General features: G+C 45.5%; 1 protein-coding gene across 5 annotated transcripts in view; it reads right to left on the bottom strand.

Moving 5' to 3' along the window:
• Positions 1-13,708, bottom strand: part of LOC146857170 (transcription elongation factor A protein 3-like) — a 200,230-nt gene that overhangs the window by 104,020 nt on the left and 82,502 nt on the right. For 4 of the 5 annotated variants that reach the window (XR_014979861.1, XR_014979862.1, XM_085647658.1 and 1 more), the window contains exons 4-5: positions 11,517-11,655; positions 6,967-7,041 (exon numbers count right to left, since the gene is read on the bottom strand). Coding sequence is in view for 3 of the 5 variants with exons in the window: in XM_085647658.1 (XP_085503784.1) it covers positions 6,967-7,041; positions 11,517-11,655 (214 nt within the window). In the remaining 2 variants the exon portion in view is untranslated. The remainder of the gene's footprint in view (positions 1-6,966; positions 7,042-11,516; positions 11,656-13,708) is intronic. The other variant, XM_085647659.1, reaches the window with a different exon arrangement.

Below are 13,708 nucleotides of genomic sequence, written 5' to 3'. Positions count from 1 at the left end.
CTCTATGCATGTCCACTGTACCCGAACACCCATCCAGTGTACGGTATTCCAGCTTACACCACTCCACTACACTCCACTGTATGCCAATGCACTGTACGCTATTTTACTATACGACATTCTAAAATATGCCCCTACATTGTAAAAGACTGCAGTCTATACCACTCCACTGTACACCAATACACTGTGCACATATACACTCTATACTATTAAGATGACATAACTCTACGCTACCACACTGTAATGTATACTATCCCACTGTATAACACTCCAGTGTATGGTACTCCAGTTTATGCCACTGTACTATATGCTCTTCCTTCGTACGCCACTTCAGTATACACCACTACACTGTACGACCCTCTATTCTATCCAACTTCACTGTGCGTCATTCCACTGTATGCAACTCCACTCTATGCCACTCCACCATATGCCATTCCAGTCTACGCCACTACAGTCTACCTCATTCCACTCTACTCCACTCCACTGTACGTCACTTTACTGTCCTACAGTACACTTTACAACACTCATCTGCTATATTCTACTACACTCCACTTAACACTCCACTCGACAACAGTAAACTGTACTAATATTACACATTTTTTATTAACATTATAAAAACCATTGAAATTTCCCCTAAAAAACAAAGGTTAAAGATAAGTTATAATTAGGAAAACATTTTGATGTTTGGTATACAAACCAAATTTAAACTACACAAACATTTGAAAGTTATAGTTATCTTTTTAAATTTAAACTTACACACTTATTCATTTCTTATTTATGACAAACCCAACTTAAACTACACAAACATTAGAAATTCTAAAGTTACAGTTATCTGGTAAATTCAACATTTACACACTACTTTCACATTACTATAAGTCCTACTTATAACTCACGTTTATACTTGCGTACCACCTTCATGTTAATATAACATGTGCACCTCCGTACTCAGTCTTGTCACCTCACTCACCACACTACATTAACTATAACTCACGAATTTGCAAATCAACTAATTTCAGATGTCATAAGTGTTGATATTAATTCAATAATTTCACATCCTATAAATTATATAATATGCAAGGGTATAGGTATTCCATGGAGAATGGGCAAGTTATAGTTAATGTAGTCTGGCAAGTGAGTTGACATGACTGTGTATGGAAGTGCATGAGTTTTTAATAAAATACAGCCTGGGCAATGGGTCCCTGGGGCCTAATAAGGCTTGGGAAGGAGGACCATGTGGTCACTCAACATTTAAAAAACAGATGGTGCCGGGGGTGGTGTACCTGGGGCTTGAGAAGACTCTGGCAGGGGACCATGTGGCCCGCTCCCCTTTTATTTAAATTTCAGCACTGGGGGATGGTGTCCCACGGCCTAATTAGGGGCAGGGAGGTGGCTGCTCTCCCCTCCCTTTATTAATTACTCAGCTAAGGGATGGGGTCCCTGAGGCCTAATAAGGCTCGGGGGAGGGGGGTCGCATGGCCCCCTCTTGTTGTTAATAAAATACGGCCCTGGGCAATGGGTCCCCGAGGCCTAATAATGCTTGGGGAGTAGGGCCACACAGTCCCCCTCCACTAATGTGGTCTTAGGGGATAGGGTCCTAGGCAGCTAATAAGGGCCCCTTCCTCTTTTTAAAAAATGTATGGCCCCGGAGATGGAATCCCTGGGGCCAAAAGAGCCTCAGCGAGGGAGGGCAGCATGGCTTCCTCCCCTTAAAAGACAGATGGCCATGGGGATGGGTCCTGCAGCATGAGAAGGCTTGGGGAGGATAGACGCACGGCCCCCATCCCCTTTTAAAAAATAAATGGCTCTGGGGATAGGGTCCTTGTGGCCTAATAAGGCCCCCTCCCCCTTTTTTACTATTTTTGGTACCAGGGGTAGAGTTTTGGGGCCAATTAGTGCTGGGGGAGGAGGGCCACGCGGCCCCCTCCTATTTTTATTTGATTGACCCTGGGGGATGGGGTCCTTGGGCCTATTTGGGTTGAGGGAGGGGGACTGCATGCTCCCTTCCGCTTATATTTTGTCACTGTGGTGGGGTCCCCGGAACCCAAGAAGATTTGGGGAGAGGGGCTGTGTGGCCCCATTGTTGTAATGAAAGGAAGTCAGCGCATGCTATTTACCAGAAGTGCATTGTTTTTTTCTTTTCCCAGTGAGCATTCTGTGTCATCAGACCCACTTTCACAGCGACAAGCACGCTATCTGTTAAAATCGAGTAAGTTCATTGACAATATGTCACTCTTCAGCGATGTGCTGAGAGCGCCATCCTTCGCAGAGGTTCTTACACCCGGAACCTCTTGGATTGCAACCATTTGACTGGATAGCCCACTTTTGCTCTTGGAAATCCTGTGAAGCATCTCCTGGTATCTGGTATTGGTGAGGAACTTTGGGTGAGAGATCGCTCACCGGAGTAAAAGACTCGTTATCTGCCTGTGATGGAATATTTTGATACAGTTGTATTAATTCGGTCCTATTTGGAACGTATACACTTATGATGTGGGTTACTTCCTAAGAAATGGTTTGGTTTAAATGTGGTACATTCTCATTGTTTATGTTGTGAAGTGTAAGATCTACCCTTATTTGATGCCTGTGTATGACTAGTGATGCAATGTTAAATTTGCTGCCATGTGTTTGATTCGTGCCATACTTATTTTCTGCCTAGATGATATTTAGCACAGTAAAGTTAGTCTTTCTGACTTTGCCAATACTGGGATGGCATTCTTCATATAACACACACAGGAGATAAGGGAGTTAACAAGACAGATACTAATGATTTAGTATACTTTTCAGGGGTAATGCATTTTTGAGATTCCTCATGCATTACAATTGAATCACTTTCTAGAGGGGGCAATGAAGCACGAAATATCTAGTGGCATGTGGTGAGGTAAAAAACTGTCTTGTATGTAGATACAAAGCTTGTTCTAGGTATATTTTAAAGAGTGGGCAACAATTGGACTTTGCAGACAGCTGCACTAACAAGACCTAATCAATACCCCTAATTCATGCATCTTTTCCAAGTGGACAGGGAAGACATTTGCTTACAATATGTAAAATGCACTTACCATGGGCTCCAATTTCAGAAACAGCTATAACAACCGAGTGCAAGTGTACATTGTCTGTCTAAAAGAATGTGGAAAAATACTAGCTGCAGGGTCTTCTTTTGCTTGCGACAAAAATAAATGTGGATAAACACAAATAAAATGACCATAAAACAACTATAAATAAGGACAGAAATGTAAAAAAATAAAATACGGTAAAACCGGGAGCCCTAACTACAACTGCTGAATTTCACTGGTTTTGTATGAGTGAAAGCTGAGCCTACCTATAACGTCTCTGTAACCTTTGTTTTTTTTCAGTGAATTTCTAAAGTAATTTTAATTCTATTTCCTAACTAGAACATCTCTGTAACCTTTGGTTTGTTGAGTTAATTTCTAAGATTTTTCACATTATTACTCCTTACCATAACCTCCCTGTAACCTTTGTTTTTTAAGGGAATTTCTATGCATTTTTTAACTAGGAGTCATGTTTGCAGAGTGATGACAAAAGGGGACGGGCCTCCAACCAGCTCTAAGGAATCCCACTGTAAGGGACTTACTGGAGGTAACAGGAAGGCTTTTTGGCCCCCAAGGGCCCTCAGAATCCAAGAGAACTTCATCCCCCAACCAGTAGTGCACCAGGAGGTGCATTTGCAGAGTGGAGGGTAAAGGGGGTGGGCCTCCAACAACATCTCCGCAATCCCGATGTGTGGGACCTACTGGAAGTTACTGGAGGGGTAGTTGGCCCTCAAGGACCCTCAGCAGCCATGGAGACTTCATCCCTCAACCAGGAGTGTGCCAGGAGGCACGTTTGCACAGTTGTGGAGAAGACCTCTCTGCAATCCAGCAGTGTGGGACTTACTGGAGATAACAGGAGGGCTTGTTGCCCCCCAAGGACCCTCTACAGTCAAGGGAACTTCATTCCCCAACCAGCTGTGCAGCAGGAGGCGTGTTTGCAGAGTGGTGGTGAAAGCGACGTGGCCTCCGGTGAATTGCTGCATGGCCCCCTTTCCCTGGGCTAATTTTGGCCCCTGGGACCCCCATCCCCTGGGATCAGGCCTCTAGTGTGGGTGGTCTAGTCCCACCCAGTGCCCCCATTTCAGATGGTTTGGGACCGCGGTGGGAACCTCAAGGCCTCCACGGTCCCTGCCAGCTCCCCACCTGTTATGTTATGTGTTATGTATTGTTAAAGTTTTGTAGAGCGCAACAGCTGCGGCGCTAATCAACAAGAGAGCAGCGCGGAAGGCCTACAAGGGAGGAAACAGGAATGTCTTAATGGCTTTCCTAAAGTGAAGATAGTTGGTGAGTACACGGATGTGGGCCGGCAAAGAATTCCACAGAATGGCAGCTCTATTACGAAAAGAGCACCCGCTTGCACGGACTCTTCTCACCCGGGGGATCACTACCAGGCATTGTCCCATGGATCGAAGTGATCGTGTAGGAATGTAAGGTAAAAGAAGATCAGACAGAATTTGTGGAGATGCCAGTTTCAAAATTTTAAAGGCAATACACAGTGCCTTAAACTCAATTCGCCTGGCCACAGGCAACCAGTGGAGGCGACGGATAGCACTGGTCACTGTGCAGGTTCTGCGCAAACCCAGAAGAGATCTTGCGGCCGCGATCTGGACTCTCTGTAGCCTCTTTATTTCAGATTTATTAGCTCCCAAATACAGCGAGCAAGCATAGTCGGGCCTAGACAAGATCAGGGTCTGAATAATGACCTGCCTGGTCGTAGCATCAAAGAAAGCCAGGATAGGTTTGAACCCGCGCAACAAACCGAAACATGTTCCCGCCACCTTTTTTGTCTGAATCTGAAAATTAAGTGAGCTGTCCATCCAGACCCCCAGGTTCTTCACTACGGGCTTAGGGATAGGAGCCGTACCTAAGCTCTTGGGCCACCACATTTTGCTCCAACAACCATGGTTCCCTCCCACCAACAACACTTCTGACTTGTTGGTATTCAGTTGAAGACAGTTGGCAGTCATCCACTCGGCAACCATCGAGAGGTCGCCCTGAAATTACCTGGCGTCCTGCTCGGGGTCACTCGAGAGAGTCACCACCAACTGAGTATCGTCGGCATAAGAGACCATGGTCAGACCTCTGCTCCTGGCTACACCCGCCAGAGGTTGAACATAAAGATTAAAGAGCAGAGGGCTCCGGGATGAGCCTTGTGGGACCCCCTGGCCTATAGGGAAGATACAAGAAGCAAAAGGGGGGGGCAACCACCTGAAACGTCCTATCGGCGAGGAAGGAGGTCAGCCACTTAAGAGCTGAACCAGTGACTCCAGCCTCGGACAGACGATTCAGCAAAATGACATGGGACACAGTGTCAAACGCGGCACTGAGATCCAAAAGGATCAGTGCCGATGTCTGCCCCGCATCTAAGGCCCAGTGCCCCCATTTCGGATGGTTCGGGACCGCGGTGGGAACCTCAAGGCCTCCACGGTCCCTGCCAGCTCCCCACCTCCTGCGGGAACCGGCATTGCTAACGTGTAGCTCCCTCTCTGTTAATCAATTGTGCTCCGCTTTGAGCAAGCGAGAGCAAAATGCTCCTACCAGGTCATAACAAAGCTCCTGCCAAGTCATAACAAACATATATGTCCTGGGGCGCACCCCTGTACATAGCAGGAGCCGTCCCTGGGGGTGACGGTCCCTGGCCATGTATGGCTTCAGGAGAGGGGCCATGTTGCCCACCCTCCTTTCTTGATTAAGAGTCTGTCCCGGGTGATGGGGGTCTCTGGGGCTGAGAATGGCCCAGGAGGGGGCCATGCGGCCCCCCTCCCATTTCTCAAATAATAAAGGAGTTTGGCCACGGGGAGGTGGTGTTCAATGGGGGGGCATGAGGCCCCTCCATGTCAAAACTAAAAAGCTCCAGGCATGTGGTGGTCCCCGGGGAAGGGGGGGGGGGGGTCCACGAGCCCCCCCCACTGCATTAGCCCCATGGAGGTGGCAGTCCCCGGGGCTGAGAGGGAGGCCATATGGGCCTCCCCGCACTCATTTCAATAAATAGCCCCTGGGAGGTGGAGGTCCCTGGGGCTGCAGGAGGCCGTGCGGGCTCCCCAACATAAGTTTACTTGTGTTTGCCACGGGAAGATGGCAGTCCCAAGGGCAAGGGGGTGCCACCATGCCAGCGACCCGCTCCCACACCTCCGAACTCGACCAACGGCCACCCTCCAGATTACGAGTTTCCTCCTGGTCTGGCGGGTGGTCCTTTTTGTGGTCCCGCAGCGGTGCCTATTAGAAAGGCAACGCAATGGGAGCACCAAAGCCAGTTCCTGCACGGCATGGACTGTGAAGTCCATGCCATGCAGGAAAGGGGGTGCATGCACACAGGGGGCACACCATGTGCCCCCCTGCGTGTATTCCTAGGCCCAGAGGCAACAGGGATCCTGTAGGGCCCCCTTAGTTTCCTCACCGCCAGCATTTTCATTGTGTGAGCATGATATGAGACCGATGGCGGTGAGGAAACTCGTAATATGCTTGGCGGTGCGGCATCGCGAAGCATATTGCAGCCTCAGACTGCCGCGCCACCTCCAGGGAATGCGGATCCCTGGTGGTTGAATGGTCCTATTGTGATCCGACCACTGTAGTCATAATAAATAAGGCGGTTGGATCACCGATGCAGCAGTCCCCGACTGCTGCCACACCTCCACTGTGTGTGACGGTCCAATGGACCTCCAAATTCATAATTAGGCCCTAATGATGACTCATGAGAATTCCCCTGTGTAAGAATAGCATAGAAAAGGCCGACAATTTTGTTAGTCTGAGAATGCAGCAGCCATGTCGAGAACACAAATTGCTGAGATTTCGAGCTAGATTTCTGAATCTACTACAGTATGGCAAAGAAAATGGTAGAATGGAAAGCTAAAGCCAAACCAGTGCAGACAATTACATGACATTTATGACTTACCATTAGCTAGCGTTTGGCCTACTTTAAATTTACCTGTCAGGCTTGTGCTCTTTGGCATGCTTATCTGGCACAGTTCCAAGTTTGAGAGCTTTCAGATCGGAGAAGGTTCTTGAGAGAAGAGGAAAACAATAGTGTTACCATGCTTGAGTACAAAGAACAAGAAGCAATAGGATGAAGGAAGACAGCCTGAAGGTGTGGGATGCAGGTAAGAGACAGCAGTGTGAGTCTTTCCTTCATGGTGAGGGCATTTCATTCAGCTCGGTGGGGCTAGCTCTTGGTACAGGCGTCTATGCGTAACGTGCAGATCATTAGATAGGTAACTGTCAGGGCTGACTCAGCCTTTCATCATTTGAACATCAATAAAAGGAGCACCACTGAGTTGGGCAGTGAATACATCCCTTAGATAATAAAGAAATGTCTTCCTTAATCATGTCACAGAGTACTTAAGCACATCACGCAATTTGTTCCATGTACCCTTGGTGCTTGCACAAGCCCGAGCATGCACATTTGCATGCAGTATTGTTGTGTGCTAAGTGTACACCACTCTGCTTTGGTGCAGTACCGAAATGAGGGAAACAATGGCACTCAAAATCACCATTTTTACCCCTATCAGTCTCACCTTGTTCATCATTTAACCTACTGTTAAGGCTTCTGTTACTCTGAAGAGAAATGCATGATCTGCATTACAATTGTGTGCTCAGTTCACTCTGCTCGCCCCAAGAACAGGAAATAAAAATGGATTAGCATAATAGTATTTTCTGCAAGTGATATCCAAGGTTTTCTTCCCATTCCAGAAATATTTGAGGACCTAGACCCGCCCAATCACCATACCTTGATTCTCGTCAATTAAAATTATGTCTGTCAGTCTCCATGATGTACTTGGATTCCTGTAGACCCAAACTACCTCCGTGGGCATAGAGTGAGAAAATGATTGTCTGCTGTGGGGTCTGTCTAACGCCGCACATGTTTCTTTGTGCTAATTTGTCTACATTGGAGTTTCTACCAATCACAATCACTATAATTTTTTGTGAAATGTTGTATTAAATTGACGCCTTGGCAGGCATACTTCAGGGGAAAAATGCATTCGGTGGTTGCAACATCCACCTCCCTTGAGTAGGTACAATAGTCAAGGGAGAGGTATTCACAAGAGAAACACCAGGGATGGTGCAAATTTCGACTAATTAAAGGCACCATCTAATTAACCATCTTCTCTGCTTGAGATTCTTTTGGACTACCTACTCTTCCTTGTTAAAATTCATAATTGGAGTTAGGTTAACTTACTAGACATCCGTCTAGCCTGTCAGATTACTCAATGTCCATATAACTTTTATGCACAATGGAAGACACATCAACAGCCAACCAAAGTGTTAACTGTTAGTTCAGTGGTGCAACAAATCTTGAGGGGGTCCGTCGTGCAAAGTACATAGATCCTCCTCTCACAGCACCCCCCAGACCCAGTCAGGAGATCTCAGCGCAGGGGCCCGCCCCCGTGCACCCTTGCCGTAGGGGGGCCCCCTTGCACCACGGGGCTAAGCGGGCTAATGTTACATCACTGTGTTAGTTGGCGCTCTGAATTATCAATTGAAATTGAAAACTTAAAAGGAAGACCTGACTTCACCAATGCTGACAGATGAGCAGGGACCCTAGATCGCCATGAAGCACCCCACAATTTCCCCAAATTTGCCTCGATGTCATTCCCCTACACTGGAAAGAATGATGAAATCCCAAGGAATCCTGTACTTGTGCTCACAACACCTGAACAATCACTCACCGTGCATTCCAAGCACACGATAGTATTTCACACACTAGAAGAGCGCGTTCGGTTTCTGTGTATGACTCGGAATATGCATTAATCTGTGCACATATCATGGCATTTACTGCACCAAGTTCTCCAGCCCACTACAATGAATATACGAGGTAGTGGTGGTCAAAGCAGTTGCACATCAATCCTATGGATATTCAATATGGTGTAAGTTGACAATATTAGATCCACAGTTAAGGTGCCCCTCAAGGTAACAAAACACCCCACTACCCAGGATGTCACCTAACGGAAGTTCAGCAGAACTCCCATATTAAACCGATTAATACAAATGATTGTACCTCGGCACTCTCCAAATTTAAATTACCATTTGTTTATGGCTGTAAGCTTAAAGGATACATAGAAAACTAAATGTGACAACTCACAGGAAACACTAGTCAGGAAGCATGAATTAAAAATAGATCAGGTTTAATTTTAATTAGAACATTGAAATGTTGGTAGCTCCATTGTAGACAATGGAGTGCTCCATGCTTCTACGGGCCAGTAAATGCCCGCAGAGCAACATTCCAATATTTTACAAAGGCCTCTCGGAGCTCGAGGGGATTTAAATCCCCTCGAGCTCCGAGAGGCCTTTGTTTTATTTGTTAGAACATTCTGCCCTCTAGTGGCAGAATTTTCTTATAGCCCTTCGTATTCAAATTACATTTGTTTATGGCTGTAAGCCTAACGGATACATATAAAACTAAATGTGACAACTCACAGGAAACGCTAGTCAGGAAGCATGAATTCAAAAGAGATCAGGTTTTATATTGACTAACCTTAAATAAGCTGTGTTCCACTAGAAATCTACAGTCATGTCTAGGACACCAATATCTAAAACAGTAATACAAATAAGGCTAATACAGTCCTGTTGATTATTGTTACACAGCAGAAGTATGGTTGATGTGTGGAGGTCCTGTTCTTAAAGCCTCCTGGTTAGTGGCAGATGGCAGCCGACACGTGTTTCGTTACTTTCTGTAACTTTCTCAAGGCTTAAGCTAAGAGAGCAATACTCCAAGTTTAGGAAGTCCGTCCACGATGAGCAGACAGTAAACCTTTCGGCGAGAGAATCAGGAGACCTTATAATAAAATGGCACCGGAATCCAATAACTCCTTATTCACAGTAACCATCTGTCAGTAAGGATCCTTGATAAGGTAAATCCAACCTCCAATCTCTAGTCAAGTAAAAAGGTTCGTTTTATGGAACTAGTAATTATGCTCCACATCTAATGTGTTCAATCTGAGGTCTCACTTAGAAAGTTGTGGAAGCTGATATAGAGCTCTGAATCAGTAATAAATCTAACTTTTTTTAAAAGGGTATTTGATAAGCAACCTTGTCAAAGATAATGGGCTATGAAATGCCCTTGATATTAAGTCAGAAATTCATTTTAGAGAGAGAAGTATGTCTCAGTATCACGGCGGGAAACCGTCTCGATCTGGAATCTTGATAATTCAGGCATGGGCATATATCATGGCATTTACTGCACCAAGTTCTCCAGCCCACTCACTGCACCGCTTTGCATCAGCTAGAGGCCATCTTGGCTAGAGGGAAGGCGGGGTATTTCCCAACAGGTTCGGTGCCACAGCAGTGGCGGCTGACATGGATCGGGGATGGTTGAGTGGGGCGAGAGGGTGGGATGTAAAAAAATAAAATAAAAAACACGTACCTTATCGCTGTGTCTCTCCTCCGCTTCGGACTCGGGCCAGTACAGGAAGCAGGAAGTCCCCAGGCTCCACTGACCAGTCAACGCTACAATGCAGCGTTGTGATTGGTTAGAGTGCTATGGTTCGGTGCTCAGACGGAGACTGGGGGCCTGAGCATGTTCTCCACCCAGGCTATAATGGAGAAAATGCAAAAGGCGCATGACTGTTTGGTCGGCCTGAGAAGGCTGGCCAAACGTTCATGCTCACTTGGAGTGGGAAAACCACTCTGCCCCTGCCCTGCTCTGAGAGCAGAGCAACCCCACCGGCCCAGGCCACAAAGCAGCAGGAACAACTAAAATGATAATAACATTGAGGTGTTATAATTTTATTTTTATTTTATTTACACTGCTTAAAAGCAGTGGGGCAACACTCCGGAGTGCCACGGTGCCTCAGAAAGGGTTTATACTGCTAGGCACTATCAGGCACGTCCCTGACGTGGCTTTTCCCAGGCCCTATTGTTCTTTCATACATGGACGTCATTTAGGGGTCGCCAGGGGTCTCAGGTGCAACCCCTGGCTTGACCTTTGCTACCCCTGGTCTCAGAGTTGGCAAAATCAGTGCAAGGAACACAGGGGCAGGTGGGGCTCCACTCTTTATTTTCCGTCAATTTTTTATTACACTAATAGTGAATAAATAAAATGTATTATTCATTAATAGTGTAATACAAAAGCTGGAATATGCCCTTCCATGGCAGCTGAGTTAAGTAAAAAATGCATTTAAATGCATGCTGTGTGTGTGCTTGCGGGTGAGAGTGTGTTTATGCATCAAAGAGTGTATATGTATGAATTTGTATGTATGTGAAAGTATGTGTGTGAGTGAAAGTGGAGGTTAAAGGGCGTGTGATGTCACTTTCGCTAGCCTTGGCATTTTGGTGAATTGACGTCCATGCTTTCACAGGCACTGGTGTGCTGATATTTACCCAGTTTTCATTAGGCCAGAAGAGAGAGCAGAGAATGGTCTTCTGTAGTAGCTGCAGTTAAAACTATTTGAAGCACAGAGAAATAAATACACCCCGACCCAAACTGTTCAGTTAAGTGTCTTGGCACTGTTATCACGTCACACATCTCCTGGAGGGTGGCACCTGTCTTGGTCCTTGGGTGTTTCTGCCACGCGCTTGCACAGTTGGATGGATTCGCCGGCTCCCACGCCACACGAGGTCTCCAGTCCCTTCTCTTTGTCTTTTTTCTCTTTATGCACTTCATGCCTGGGTCTTTTCATGTCTGGGAGGGAAAACCACAGTGTCAGATGTTGCCAATTGTCAGTATCCCTCCCAGAATGTCAAAAACAACTTTGCTCCTTCAGACACAACCCACATTTACCAGTAACTGCTCTTCCCACTAACAAAAGTACCACCAAGAAATCTAAGCGTGGTACTGCCCACCTCAAAACATTCTTTCAGACACGCAGGAGCTGTGCAGCCCATTCCCAGATCCCCTATTAGAATTCCAAGAGGATCTAAGTGCACTCTCGCTCTTGGAAGACTTCCACAGGGAGCTGCGCGTGCTCCAGGACTCCCCTCGCATACACCCTGGAGCATCAGTGCACCCTCAAGTCTCAAACGTCTAATACCGGCTCCACCCAGTCCAGAAAACCTTTCAGACCTGATAGCTCTGTGTTTCTTATTTTACAGACCTGACCGCGCTGTGTTTCATGTTTTACAGACCTGACAGCACTGCGTTTCTTATTTTACAGACCTGATAGCGCTGTGTTTCATGTTTTACAGACCTGACAGCACTGCGTTTCTTATTTTACAGACCTGATAGCGCTGTGTTTCATATTCTACAGACCAGATAGAGCTCTGTTTCTTATTTTACAGGGAACGCTCTTAAGGATCCAATCCCCAACAACTCTTCACACTGCTTCTATTGTATTGTATTGTATTGTATTGTAATTGCATTTATATAGCGCTTACTACGCCTGATGCGGCGTCAAAGCACTTTTTCGGCGAGTAACATGCTACTCCTGAGCCCATAAAGGATTAGTGTTGAATTAGTATCGTGAAATATGAAAGTAATTTGAGTGGTGGATATGTTAGTCAGTTATTTGGATTGAAAACGGTAGGGGATGGATAGAAGGAGGGAAAAAGGTTTGCATTTATATAGCGCTTGTTACCCCTGATGGGATGTTGAAGCGCTTTTTTGGTGAGTAGCACGCTACTCTGGAACCCATAAAGGATTAGTGGTGAATTAGTATAGTGAAATATGAAATTTGAGAAGTGGACATGTCAGTCTGTTATTTTGATTGAAAAGGATAGAGGAGGGATAGAAGAGTGAAGGATTTAGACTTTTATTTTTGTTTTGGAGGCCATAGCAGTAGGAGGAGGCTTGGGATGAGTAAAAGGGATGTGAAGGGGAAGAGTCAGAGGGAAGAGTTTAGAAAGGCTTGTTTTGGGAGGTTGGTATAGTAAAAGAGGTGTCAGATGATGCAAGGAGGGGTAGAGTAGGGGAGAGTCTAGAAAGGGTTATTTTGGGGATCATCGTAGTGGTATGGGGTTTGGGATGAATGAGAGTGGATGTAGAGGATATATTGACAGAGGTATAGGGTGAGAAATAGGGTAGTGCATTGAATATGCTGAATTAGAAGAAAGCAATAATTATATAGATCCATAAGTACATGGAAAGTATATAGATTCATAAAGGAGGTAAGTACATGTAGATTAAAGATATTGATATAGGTGTAGAGTAGTGCATTGAATATGCTTGTTTAGGAGAAAAGTAATAAATATATAGATCCAAGTACATGGAAGGTATATAGATGCATACAGGAAGTAAGTATATGTAGATTAAAGATACATTAGATAAACCCTGGTTTTCAAGTTTTGTTGTACTTAAAAAAATAATAATAATTAACGTAATTATTCTACATGTTTATACCAAGCAATAAACATATATAGGTACGTATCTATAGTACAAATAAATGCTTATATACAGAGGGATATGCTGTATATTTCTGTTTGCTTATGTGGGGAAGAGCCAATTCTGTAGTAGTTTTCTGAAGATAAGGTGGTTGTCCGTGGATCTTATGTTGGGGGTAAAGAGTTCCATAGTTTGGCTGCTTGAGCAGATAAGGATGTGCCACCCATGATTTTTTCCTGTATCTTGGGATTTTGAGGTGAGGTGCCACTCTATAGCGGAGGTTCATTTGTTGAATGTGTTTGGTGATTTTATTCCTGATGAAGAGTGGTCCCATTCCATGTATCACTTTGTGGGTGATACAAAGCATCTTGAACGTGGATCTTCTGCCAACCGGAAATCAATGCAGGGCTTTCAAGGC

The sequence above is a fragment of the Triturus cristatus genome, chromosome 3_2 (assembly GCF_964204655.1).
Source record: "Triturus cristatus chromosome 3_2, aTriCri1.1, whole genome shotgun sequence".
Lineage (NCBI taxonomy): Eukaryota > Metazoa > Chordata > Amphibia > Caudata > Salamandridae > Triturus > Triturus cristatus.
Note: the sequence above shows the minus strand (reverse complement) of the source record. Positions and strands in the feature narration are given on the sequence as shown.